The 13897-nt window shown below is 45.7% G+C and overlaps 1 protein-coding gene across 3 annotated transcripts in view; it reads left to right on the top strand.

The window, feature by feature from the left end:
- Positions 1 to 13897, top strand: part of CAPN3 (calpain 3) — a 190710-nt gene that overhangs the window by 169357 nt on the left and 7456 nt on the right. For all 3 annotated transcript variants that reach the window (XM_073554179.1, XM_073554178.1, XM_073554177.1), the window contains 5 exons: positions 5758 to 5832; positions 6781 to 6838; positions 9507 to 9571; positions 9807 to 9875; positions 11529 to 11607. In XM_073554179.1, the coding sequence (XP_073410280.1) occupies positions 5758 to 5832; positions 6781 to 6838; positions 9507 to 9571; positions 9807 to 9875; positions 11529 to 11607 (346 nt within the window). The remainder of the gene's footprint in view (positions 1 to 5757; positions 5833 to 6780; positions 6839 to 9506; positions 9572 to 9806; positions 9876 to 11528; positions 11608 to 13897) is intronic.

Genomic DNA, 13897 nt, shown 5'->3' with positions numbered 1-13897 from the left:
GGAAAGCTGTGCTTTCCACCAACCGAAAGGGCATCATCTCAAACGAGATTAGTTTGGCAATGTGGGAGTTCAAACCCAGTGTACGCGGATGAGAGACTGAGTACTTTCTTGACCTACTCATAGTGTCTGGGAGGGTGAGCTGGACTTGAGAGCTGCATATGGTGGAAGTAGCGGTGGACAGGGCGGACTGAGAGAGGGTTGATGATGGTGATGGAGTTGGTGTTCTTTCTGATGGCCTAGAATCAGTCTTTCATTGATATAACAGTGGGATTCCCTGACTGCTGTGGCCTTGCAACGACACCTCAACATTTGCTGCTGTGCTAACCGGTGGGCTTACAGTGGGGGAAACAATGTAGCGTTGCTGACTACCTTCGTTGTGATCAGTTGCACATGTGGCACTTGAGGTTTTGTGTTGTGTCCACGCTTGCAAGTGCATGCTGGTTAAATGTCTAAGCATGCAACTGGTATTCAAATTTTTCAGATTTTTCCCTCGGCTAAAGGTCTTTGCGCACTTCTTACAGATAACCTTGGCCTGATCATGAGGATTTTGTTCAAAACAGTGCCACACTGCACTCTTCCTACTTTGGCAGACATTTTGCGGCCTAGCACGCTGTGATCTTTTGACCTTCTGGACAAGCTGTCCAGCAACTCTTTTGATGTTTGGAACCTGTCTTTGGAGTGCTACGGGCCTGCCAGATAACAGCTGTTGCGATGTCGATGTCTGCTGTGGATGCTCCTCATCTGAGCTATTGGAAGCAGCACCCTCTTCCCCCAATGGATGCCAATCTGGGTCAACCATCACCTCTTCTTCTATGTCATGTGCACCTTCCTCTGTGTCACCGTGTATGGTGGTATAGTGTGCGGGAAGGGGCACCTGAGTCTCATCAGGGTCAGAATCTGGCTCTGTACACTGCGAGGACAATGTAGTGCTCTGAGTGAATGTACCAGCAGAATCATCCATCAGCGGCTGTGCATCAGTGCACTCCATGTCAGATTCATCTTGGCCTGGGTAATTCACCATTTGACTTGATAATCCAGGCATGGTATGTGAAAACAGCTCCATGGAGTAATCAGTAGTATGGCCTGCATCATCCTTCAATCTTGGTTGGGGTGAAGGACACAAGGAAAGGTGTGGTTCATGAACATGAGCCTCCAATGACGACTCAGTGCTTTTACTTTTTACAACTGAAGAAGAGGAGGCGATAGAGCTGGAGGCTGAGTCAGCAATGTAAGACAAAACTTTTTCCTGATGCTCTGGCTTTAAAAGCGGTTTGCCAACTCCTAGAAAACTAAGCGTTCGAGGCCTTATGTAGCCAGACGATGACGCAGGCTCAACACCTCCTGCATTCGGTCCTATTTTGCTCTTGCCACTACCATCAGATCCACCACCTACACCATCATTACCAGCTGCCAACCCCCGCCCAATTCCACGGCCTCTTCCACCAGCCTTCCTCATTTTTGGTAGAAATGTAGACAAAATCCAACAAACTATATAGTAATGTAAAACAAGGTACAAGGTGTCTATAGGACAGGGGAGATTTTGAATTTCTGCAGACACTTGTGGACACTGGACACTTTTGGATTGTGTGAGGCCCAATGAATATCTGAGCGCTATGTGACAGGCTCGATGGCACAGCTGTGACCAAAGTGACTAGAGGATAAGGGAGATTTTGAATCTCTGCACACACTTTTGGACACTGGACACTTTTGGATTGTGTGAGGCCCACTGATATCTGAGCGCTATGTGACAGGCTCGATGGCACAGCTGTGACCAAAGCGACTAGAGGATAAGGGAGATTTTAAATCTCTGCACACACTTTTGGACACTGGACACTTTTGGATTGTGTGAGGCCCACTGATATCTGAGCGCTATGTCACAGGCTCGATGGCACAGCTGTGACCAAAGTGACTAGAGGATAAGGGAGATTTTGAATCTCTGCACACACTTTTGGACACTGGACACTTTTGGATTGTGTGAGGCCCAATGAATATCTGAGCGCTATGTGACAGGCTCGATGGCACAGCTGTGACCAAAGTGACTAGAGGATAAGGGAGATTTTGAATCTCTGCACACACTTTTGGACACTGGACACTTTTGGATTGTGTGAGGCCCAATGAATATCTGAGCGCTATATCACAGGCTCGATGGCACAGCTGTGACCAAAGTGACTAGAGGATAAGGGAGATTTTGAATCTCTGCACACACTTTTGGACACTGGACACTTTTGGATTGTGTGAGGCCCAATGAATATCTGAGCGCTATGTGACAGGCTCGATGGCACAGCTGTGACCAAAGTGACTAGAGGATAAGGGAGATTTTGAATCTCTGCACACACTTTTGGACACTGGACACTTTTGGATTGTGTGAGGCCCAATGAATATCTGAGCGCTATGTGACAGGCTCGATGGCACAGCTGTGACCAAAGTGACTAGAGGATAAGGGAGATTTTGAATCTCTGCACACACTTTTGGACACTGGACACTTTTGGATTGTGTGAGGCCCAATGAATATCTGAGCGCTATGTGACAGGCTCGATGGCACAGCTGTGACAAAAGTGACTAGAGGATAAGGGAGATTGGATTGCTTTTAAAAAAGCAGTTTGCGGAGCAGTGGGTAAACAGCAATGCAGGAATGTCAGGAAGCCTTAGAAGGCAGCCCAACAACCAACACCACTATATAGCCTCCCCTTGCACTGCACACACAGTGACTGGTGTGTTGTGCAGGCCAAATCGCTAGCAGCAGAAGCAGTTTTTTTGTCTTCTTCCCTGCCTAACGCTCTCCCTACAGAATCAGCAACCTCTCCCTATACTGAGATCGGCAGAAGTAAGATGGCGGTCGGCGTGCACGCCCTTTTATACCCCCTGTGACGCCCACCAAAGCAAGCCAATCACTTGCATGCCCTTCTGAAAGATGGTGGTGACCCCTGCCTATGTCATCACGCTGCCCACAGTGTCCGTGGATCCTGATTGGCTGAAAAAGAGCGCAAAACAAACTTTTGAAACGCGACTTTGGCGCGTAAGTCGCCGACCTCGTGGCCGACCTCATCCTAGGGTCGGGTTTCGTTTCATGAAACCCGACTTTGCCAAAAGTCGGCGACTTTTGAAATTGTTCGACCCGTTTCGCTCAACTCTAGTCACTACATATCGGTGGGTATTTTACACCCAAGATGCTGGAACTTGCTGTAGTGGTCAATCTCTGGTACTGCAACTAGGCTCCACTTGCAGTGAATAGAGGCTGAGCTGCAGTACCCAACAGCCGCCACTACAAAGAGTATGGCGCTATGCATTTCTGGCTCCAATCGCTGTTTACATGCGATCGGCACTACAAATAGCTGATCGGTGGGGGTGCTTGATGTCCGACTTCCACCAATATGATATTGATGACCTATCCTCTGGAAAGGTCATCAATATCTAAGTAATTTGAGCAAAATATGCTAATTTGTTTTTATTTATTGTACTGTGAACATAGGCCGAATATATGAAAGATAGCTTCTACAGTTCTGCAAACTGATCCTAGAAATAGGGCCAAGTAATTGGCAAATAGATGTATTCACCAATGGTCTCCCTGTCTGATCCCCTTTTTAAATTTGAATGGATTTGAGTTCTCCCTATGTGATGGATTGAGAACTGGGACTGTCGTACATGGCTCTAGGACAAAAACCTTTCCAGAGAAGCCCATCGGTGCCAGTACCCAAATTGGCCCGGGCCATGCTCGGTTATTGAATTCTCTTCTGGTGGAGAGCAATGATGGCCACTTCTTTAGGGCTGGCTTTTTCACCAGTATCTAATATTTAGAAAATGGACTATGTGTACTAGTATATGTCTAATATTTTGATCACTTGAAGGAAACTTCCCACTTGGAGAAAAGAAATCAGATGGGGCCTGATCTCCGACAGTCTATCGGCTAAGATTGTTGTCACGTGCGTCATATCCTGATTGAATGAAGCTAAGGCTTATATGAGGATGGTGGTAATGGATCCTTGCCTTGTCTTAGTAGAATTTTGTCAGAAAGCCTCTTCCTCTGTTGGAAGGAGGGATTGACTGATCATGTGACTATATGATATAGGATTGGGACCTTGTCTCCTGTGAAGGGTCTTGACCACATTTTTAAGTTATCCCCTGATAACTTGTTTTCAACTTGTGGTCTGACAACTTCGACTCCCAGTGTTCTTAAAAGGGGGTTCTGCAGACCCTAACTAAATGGAGAAAAGGTCAAGCACGTGCACCTCCGCTCCTTCTCTACTGGAGTGCCAATTTCAGCATTTGTCATTTACGGCAGTCCCATGGAGAATAGAGTGGAGGTGCCCATGCCTGACGTCCACTCCAGCCAGACTGAGGCTAGTTTCAGACTAGTGTTTTTGCCCGCAGCGCACGGCACTGCTAAGCCCCGCCCCCTGCCGCGCCCCCTCCGGTCATCTCCACCTAGTATCGCACATCACTGCATGCGATCTGCACACCCTATCTGCACCATGTTGCATTTTGGTGCGCTCGGCGCACCGTTAAAAGGGCGCAGCGCACGCAAAATCCTACTAGCGCACGGCCAGCGCACGGTCTGCGCACCATATGCTAAAGATAGGGTGTGCAGATCGCATGCAGCGATGTGCGATACTAGGCGGAGATTATCAGAGGGGGCGTGGCAGGGGGCGGGGCTTAGCGGTGCCATGCGCTGTGGGCAAAAACGCTAGTCTGAAACTAGCCTTAGCTCTGTAGATCACTAACTTATCCCCCATCGGGTACATTAGTGTGCCCATCTGGACTTTCCACCATTATCCTTCCCTGCACAATTTCCAATGGAAATAGGACGTTTTACTTAGGTATATGTTTGTCTATAATTTTAAGTTTCACCTGTTTAGTATTGTATCATTAGTCATTGACGATAAATAATATAATACAAGAAGCTAAATGAGGGCCCACCCGTTTGTTGAGTAGATCTGTCACATGCTCAATAATTAAGAAACCAACTTCATAGGTGTATCCTAAGTAGATAGCCATTACAATCCTGATTTATTTAAATGGGGATGAGCCACAATAACAGGCAAAGCACATGGAGCAATGTGACAAATCGATGTTTCTTGGTAGGAATAAGGGGGGATCCTTTTTTTTTCTATGAGTGGCAACCACTTTAAAGAGTATTTGTCATCAGTTTTTTGTAGAGCAAGGGATCCGAATTCCGGCAATGTGTCATTTACTGGGCTGTTTGCTGTAGTTTTGATAACATCAGTTTATCAGCAGGAGATTATCACTAGAGGACTAGTTAACCTTCTGACATGTAGTCCTCCATATTCATGAGCTCTGTATAACCCCGCCCCCACCACTGAATGGAGGTTTTCTGCCTAAGCACAGTGTACACAGGAAGCTGTCAATCAGTGGTGTGGGCTGATTTAGAGAGCTGGTAGATCTGCAAAATAATAGAGGATTTTATTAAAATTACAGTGAGCAGTCCAGTATGTGATACATCACTGCCCCTACATCATGATGTTGTCTGATGGGGTAGCAAAAACCTGGCAACAGATTCTCCTAAAATTCCATTGGCTGAAATCCTGTAGTTAGTTTTGGCACCCCTATGTACTAAAAATCAAAAGGTCTCAAAGGAGAAGAAATCCCTTTACCTATTAAACATGTGATAATGTGGGGAAAGGACAGTGTGTGTGATTTATCCTCTAGAATTTATTGCTCTATATGTTAAAACAGCAATGGAAATGAAAAGATTTGTCACCTGATAATAACCACTGAGCCGCCTTTTTATGTGTCTTCTAGACCCCTGGAAACACTGATAAAGAGAGTGAAGAGGAGAAGCAATTCAGGAACATATTTAAGCAGATTGCAGGAGATGTGAGTACAATCACTTTGGATTGGTTTTATCTTGGGACTAGTTGTAGTTTTAAATGAATTCACTTTACTATATAATGAAAATGGAAAAAAAAACATCCAAGTGCAGTAAAGTGTAAAAAAAAATACATAATTTTTTTCACATTGTTTTTTGTGCAATAAAAATTACTTGCAACATGATTGTAAAGGTTTGTCAGTTTACATAGTTATCAAACATTTGAAAAATTAGATAAAAAATATATATTTATTTAGTCTTTTAGCAACTGATCAGCATTCCGTGATTGTGTAATGGGGGCTGATGGGAGCTCAATCACAAATTGGCAATCGCGTCTTTTAATATCAGAGACTAGGAGCAACAATGATATGGTTAAACAACGATTGCTCCTCCTGCAGGCAACTACTGGGTATTGTGCAAGCTCTGCTCCTGAGCCCGCACTATATGTACTATTACATCCTATATTGGGAAGGGGTTCAAAGGAATCTGTCAGTTGGTCTTTGCCTCTACATTATGTTGCTCTCAGATTAAATGGTAGAGACCCGATTCCAGGGATGTATCACGTGCTCAGCTGTTTGCTTTAGCTTCAACATAATCTCCTGCTAATAAAACACTGATTATCACTGCAGGACTAAGTGTCACCTGCCAGACAGTTCAGCTGCTCTGTGTAATCCCAGAACCCTATGATATGTAATCACATTATAAGTGGGGTTCTGTCTCAGACTCACATTGATCTTGAGTGTGAAGGGGCGACAGTTCCGACTTAGGGCTGCATCAGCCATTCATTAGTGTCCACCCTCTTGGCCCAGTCAGGGGAATGTGGCTCCTAAAGTCTATCAGGCTGGTAGTGATTGTAGAGAACTGACTGTAGCCAGAGATCATCAGTTTATGTAATGGCAATAGCCCCCCTAATACTCAACACTTTTCACTCACTATTGCATTTGCTTCTGTTCCAGGATATGGAAATTAGCGCTGATGAACTGCAATCTGTCCTGAACAGAGTCGTGAACAAACGTAAGTGATCATTTCATTTTATTTTCCTTAAAACCAAACCGATATAATGCAACGCCGGCCAGGAAAATACCAAATACATGAACGTGCAGCCCATAGCCAATTCTCCCGTCTCCCCCCCACACAGGAACGCCTAGCCTCATCAAGGCTTTCCTGACGTCTCCCTGAAAAAAACATTGCTTTTTCCTCTGGCAGTGGCTTACCGGAAGGAAGACTGCAAACAATGGCTGTTGGAAATCCAATCCTGTCCCCTGGCATCATCTCTGGAGGCCCCCATACCCATTAGAGTGTGGGCCAATAGTCATGAATTCGGTTGAATTTAGTCTCATGTGTATGGGGTGCTTTTGAGCTGTAGTTACAAATCTACGTAAAACCATTCAGATCTTCACAAGCTCAATAGTGGCCAGACGTGGGACGTAAAAAAAAAAAAAATCCTACCTCCTAAAAGCCACATTTAGGCTGGTTTCACATTAGCGTTTTTAGCGCAGCGCATCGTGCGCGTCCATGCGCATGCGTCATGCATACCTATGTTTAACATGGGGGCGCATGGTCTAGCGTTTGCACGCGTTTTCGTGCGCATGCGGTTTTTTGTAGTGTGCGTCTAGGCGCGCCGGACGCAACCTGTTGCATTTTTGTTCCGTCCAACCTGTGTAAAAAAAAACGCAGGTGCACGCTTGCGCACGGAATGGGCCAAAATAACACATTACAGTCTATGGGAACGCAGGCGTGCGCAAGGACATGCGCACGCCTGCGTTTAAAATCGCATGCGTTTTAAGAGTTAACATGGCTAGAAACTGGTTAAAACGCATGCGCCTAAAAAAAGCAAACGCATGCAAAACACATGATGCGCTTTCTGCATGCGTTTCTATTGCGCACGAAGTGCAGCGCTAAAAAATGCTAATGTGAAAGTAGCCTTATTCTGTACTATTCCTCAGTCGCCCTTTTCAAATCAACTTCCTTTTGGCTAATATTTCTCTTCACACCATGAAACACTGCAGGTTGGATGCTGTGTACTTATGTAGCATCAAATCCACAGCGGCCAGATGTTACAGCGTAGTGGATGGGATTTTAAGAAATCCCATGTCCACTATGAGTCCACAGACACCCACGGCTCACCCACGGAGATGAACAAGCGGTGCATCTCTCCAGACCGCAGCATGTCAATATCTCTTGCGGAGATATGTCGCTAGGGATGAGCGAGTAGTGAAATACTCGGACTAGCTGTACTCGTTACGAGTAGCTCCTAATACTCGGGTACTCGTAACGAGTCCAATGTAAGTCAATGGGAAATGCGAGAAATGGGCTGTGTGTGTGTGCTGGGCATGGCGGGGAATGTGCGAAGAATGTGCCGGGCTATGCGGGACTGTGCTGGCCTGTCCGGGACTGTGCTGGGCTGTACAGGGACTGTGCTGGGCTTTGCGGGACTGTGCAGGTGCTGTGTGGGACTGTGCGGGGACTGTGCGGGACTGTGCAGGGCTGTGTGGGACTGTGCGGGGACTGTGCTGGGCTGTGCAGGTACTGTGCAGGGCTGTGTGGGACTGTGCGGGGACTGTGCTGGGCTGTGCGGGGACTGTGCTGGGCTGTGCAGGTACTGTGCGGGACTGTGCTGGCCTGTGTGGGACTGTGCTGGGCTGTGCGGGACTGTGCTGGGCTGTGCGGGACGGTGCGGGGACTGACTGTGCTGGCCTGTGTGGGACTGTGCTAGCCTGTGTGGGACTGTGCTGGGCTGTGCAGGGACTGTGCGGGACTGTGCAGGGACTGTGCAGGTACTGTGCGGGACTGTGCAGGTACTGTGCGGGACTGTGCAGGTACTGTGCGGGGACTATGCCGGGCTGGGCTGTGCAGGTACTGTGCGGGACTGTGCTGGGCTGTGCGGGACTGTGCTGGCCTGTGCCGAATATTGTGAGGCGAGTAGTGAAATACTCACCAGGATTCAAGTACCGCGAGTACCGCATTACTCGCCGAGTACCGAATCCTAACGAGTATACTCGCTCATCCCTATCTGTCACCCATACAATGTATTAGACATGGTAAATCTTCACAGTTCAGTGACTACAAAGGACTCATCTGCGTTCAACAGACGGCATGCAAGATATTATACTTTTAAAAGGGAATTTGTTATTGGGGTTTTGCTACCTAATCCAAAAGCAGCATAATGTGGAGAAAGAGACCCTGATTCCAGTGATGTGTCACTTACTGATCTACTTGCTGTAATTTTCATCAGAAGGACATTATAATTGACTACTTTGCAGCAGGCCGCTTAGTGATATTCATGAGCTATTTATAACCCAACCCTCACCACTGATTGGCAGCTTTCTGCCTCTACACGGAAAGCTGACCATCAGTGATGTGGGCAGGGTTATACAGAGTTCAGTATTTAGAGCACTGCTAGATCTGCAGAAGGTAAAACTGGGATTTTATCAAAATGACGGCAAGCCACTTAGTAAGTGACACGTCGCTAGAATCTGGGTCTCTGCTTCTAACATCATACTGCTCTCAGATGGGGTAGCACAGATTTCAGAGGTAAAACAGCAATGTATTCATAGGTATTGCTTATTCTGAATATCCCAGTAGCCATCAGAATGACGACTGGGATTATGTGACTGTTCATCATAGCCTGAGCAGTAATGGATCTAAAATACACACAATAAATGCTTCCTTTTCCCTACAGACAAGGACCTGAAGACTGAAGGTTTCACGCTGGAATCTTGCCGCAGCATGATTGCTCTGATGGATGTATCCTTGTCCGTCGGTTTTATAACCACGTGTACCAAGTACAATATTCTACAGGTTTAACTGCATTTACTAATATAGCCTGGTTGGACAGGAAACGTCTCGCCCACAACGCGGACCCCAAATAACACAGCTCACCCAGATTATTGACCGGCCTACTAAGAACTAACAGTTCTGATCAAACTTTGAATTCACTAGTAAATCTGAACCATTAAACCCTAACATACGCTCCGTACAGACAGATGGCTGTGGACGGTTAAACCTGCAAGAATTCCAGCATCTTTGGCAGAAAATCAAGCAGTGGCAGGTAAAGCCATAGGGCAGAAATGACCGTACCAGTAAAAGCTGGGAGAACAAAGTACAGATTTTGTAGTAATAATTGGTATATAACAAAGGGACAGTGCAGATTTAATGGCTTCTCTGTCTTGGTCCGTGTCTGGTATTGCATCTCACCAGATACATCCAAATGGTTGAAGCTGAACTGTATTAATAGACAGTGCAGATGGGACAAAGTAAGCAGTTTTCTTACTCCTGGATAATGCCTTTAAATGGGTTGTCCGGCACCACTTCCCCCATCGGGAGGCATGCGGCGTAGATGACGTTGGATCTACACATACCAACCAGAACGTGGGCACGACTGGCAGGGATCAGGCATTTACCTCTAGGACAACTTACGATAGCTACCAATCATGCACGCACACAAACAGGTCTATAAATGTGCGACAGCTTGAGCACTGCTCACCCCTGCACAGTGTGCACAGCCCCATAACGGTGATAAGGATGTTTGGAAATACAAATTCCTGACACTTTGCAATAAAAGCTTAGAAAAAAAACTTTTAAATATAGCAATAAACCATTGCTTGGTACAGATGGCTCCACACATCAGGGGAGGACATATCATTGATGCGGCCACACGGGGCCCAAGAGGTAAGGGCGCCCATTTCTACCTCCAAAGCAAGTGCAATTTTGCATTTTTTTTAAGGAGCTATTGGGCTACGAAGGGCCCATATATTGTTCTGGCACCAGGGCCCTTTTCTGTCTGTGTCCACCAGTGACAGACTATGTAATAAGTGCAATGCTATATTTCCTCTTCAGCTGCTGCAGAACTACAATCTCCAGCATACCCTGACAACTTGTGAGCATTGTAGCTGCAGCCCTGTTGCGGTCAGCATTGTGGCCCCAAGCAGCTGAAGAGCCCACAAGTATTGACTATTGGAAACCTTTCCCCTTTCTTTCCACAGTCCTTTGGTGATATGCAGGAGCGGAGACAGACAAAAGAGGGCCCCTGTGCAAGAACAATATAGGGGGCCACTTCCAATCCAATAGATCAGAATACTGCACAATTCCACCTGCTTTGGTGAAGGATACATGAATGCTATGTCCGCCCCCGGTGATATAGCTCACTATTCAGTTCTATTATCCTCTTTGCAGTTGAGGGTTTTGGAGCAACTTTTGTTGAGTGGTCCATTATAATAGCTTCACAGAATAATGCTAATTCATGGGGGTCCAACTGCTGGGACCACCACTGATCTAGAGAAAAAGGCTCTGGACTCCTCTGACTGAATGGAGTGTGGGTCACGTATGCTACACTACCCTATGCGTTGTGTCCATGGGACTGCCAAACATACAAGCCACCCCACGCTTGGGTCAGTCAGTCCCATGAACCCAACCACCGACCACCTTCATTCAAGTGATGGACTAAAGAGTTCCTTCTTAGTTTCGGTGGGGGGCAGTGTGACTCCCAGAAATTAGCAACACCGAATCTGTAGAAATATCATGGATCACCTCCTTTGTAGGTGGGAAATGCCATACCTCAGCTAGACTATATTTTTTGGAAAAAAAAGGATCAATATATACTAATGAACTTGGAGAATCAAGTCATGGAAATTATTAGGAGTAGTTTGTGTGCCATGTTCTTGACTATTCTTAATGTGTCATTTTATTCTTTTTCTCTTTCTAGAAAATATTTCTACGTTATGATTCAGATCAATCAGGAACCATCAATAGTTATGAAATGCGTAATGCTGTGAATGAAGCAGGTAATTTAATAATGAATGGTAGTGGACTACAAGGAGGTCTGTGGAAACTTATGAAGAGATCGCTGGGCTGGCCACTGTCCCCATAGCCAATATGGGGTGAGGGTCCAATGTCAATAAGAACATGGGGACTCGTATCCAATGGACATAATGCCATTACAATCTTCGTGATTTAAAGAGGCTTTCTAGTCTAAAGCCAGTCACACCCATTAGATGGCCGGCAGTCAGTTGTTGAGTCAACTGCAGTTTCAATGGTCTCTTTGATATAGAAGAGCGCTTCTGTGTTCTCTACGATAAAGCCGCTGACAGACATCTCTGCTACTGGCTTATCCCCAGGAGAACAAAGTGATCAGCAGTAGTGATGAGCGAATGTTCTGGGATAAGGTGATATCCATGCTCAGGTGCTAACCGAGTGTCTTCAGCGTGCTCAAATACTATGTTCAAGTCTCCGCGCTTGCATGTCTCACGGCTGTTAGACAACCACAATACGTGAAGGCATTGCCTAACACTCATGAGACATGCAGGCGCGGTGACTCGAACATAGTATCCGAGCACGCTGAAGACACTCTGTGAGCACACCAGCACGCTCCGATAGCACCTCATCCAAGCACATTCATCACTAATCAGCAAAACTAAACCAGACAAGCCCGATTGACATATTCCCAGATGAACATTTCACCAGCCATCCAACATAGACACAGAATGTTGACTGAACCCGTCAGTATCAGAGGATGCAGCTGACATTAGTGTAATATGTAAGGAAAGTAGGAGTCAATGTGTGAGATTTCAGACGGCTGAATTGTGACAGTACGTAATGCGCAGTAATAGAAAAAGTAAAAAGCTCACCAGCGCTGCTGCCAATAGTTTGCCCGTCCATGCTGTATGTATCTACCGGAAGATGCTGTATCCAGCTGGTAGAGTCGGCACAAACAGGTAAGAAGAAAGGAAATCCAGCACAATCATCCATCAGTAAAACATTATTCCATTTTAATAGTAATCCATTAAAATTAGAAGTAAAAAGCTGAAAGTGTTAAAAACTATTTCTCTTGAAAAGCGTAACAATCACCCTAATCATAGCATAAAGAAAATTAAAATCAAATAATACATAATATATATATTTTTTTTTTATCAAAAAACAATAAAAAATACATAACAATTAGCCAACCCTTGACATCCAGTTTGCATATACACTCCCACACAGACTGCGACCACTCATAGATGGCAGAGATTATACATTAGTAAATGGATGGGGAAAAAACAAATTTTATATATATATATATATATATATATATATATACATACACTCACTGGCCACTTTATTAGGTACACCTGTCCAACTGTGTGTTAAGACTTAATTTCTAATCAGCCAATCACATGGCGGCAACTCAGTGCATTTAGGCATGTAGACATGGTCAAGACAACCTCCTGCAGTTCAAACCGAGCATCAGTATGGGGAAGAAAGGTGATTTGAGTGCCTTTGAACGTGGCATGATTGTTGGTGCCAGAAGGGCTGGTCTGAGAATTTCAGAAACTGCTGATCTACTGGGATTTTCACGCACAACCATCTCTAGGGTTTACAGAGAATGGTCCGAAAAAGAAAAAAAAACCAGTGAGCGGCAGTTCTGTGGCCGGAAATGCCATGTTGATGCCAGAGGTCAGAGGAGAATGGGCAGACTGGTTCGAGCTGATAGAAAGGCAACAGTGACTCAAATTGCCACCCGTTACAACCAAGGTAGGCAGAAGAGCATCTCTGAACGCACAGTGCGTCGAACTTTGAGGCAGATGGGCTACAGCAGCAGAAGACCACACCGGGTACCACTCCTCTCAGCTAAGAACAGGAAACTGAGGCTACAATTTGCACAAGCTCATCGAAATTGGACAGTAGAAGATTGGAAAAACGTTGCCTGGTCTGTTGAATCTCTGCCATGAAGAATTGAGGCAGTTCTGAAGGCAAAAGGGGTGTACCTAATAAAGTGGCCAGTGAGTGTATGTATATATATACACTCACTGGCCACTTTATTAGGTACACCTGTCCAACTGTGTGTTAAGACTTAATTTCTAATCTGCCAATCACATGGCGGCAACTCAGTGCATTTAGGCATGTAGACATGGTCAAGACAATCTCCTGCAGTTCAAACCGAGCATCAGTATGGGGAAGAAAGGTGATTTGAGTGCCTTTGAACGTGGCATGATTGTTGGTGCCAGAAGGGCTGGTCTGAGTATTTCAGAAACTGCTGATCTACTGGGATTTTCACGCACAACCATCTCTAGGGTTTACAGAGAATGGTCCGAA

The sequence above is a fragment of the Dendrobates tinctorius genome, unplaced genomic scaffold (assembly GCF_039654945.1).
Source record: "Dendrobates tinctorius isolate UK_male_01 unplaced genomic scaffold, ASM3965494v1 ptg000208l, whole genome shotgun sequence".
In the NCBI taxonomy this organism is placed as follows: Eukaryota; Metazoa; Chordata; class Amphibia; order Anura; family Dendrobatidae; genus Dendrobates; species Dendrobates tinctorius.
The sequence above is the reverse complement of the archived record's forward strand: the minus strand, read 5'-3'. Positions and strand labels throughout refer to the sequence as shown.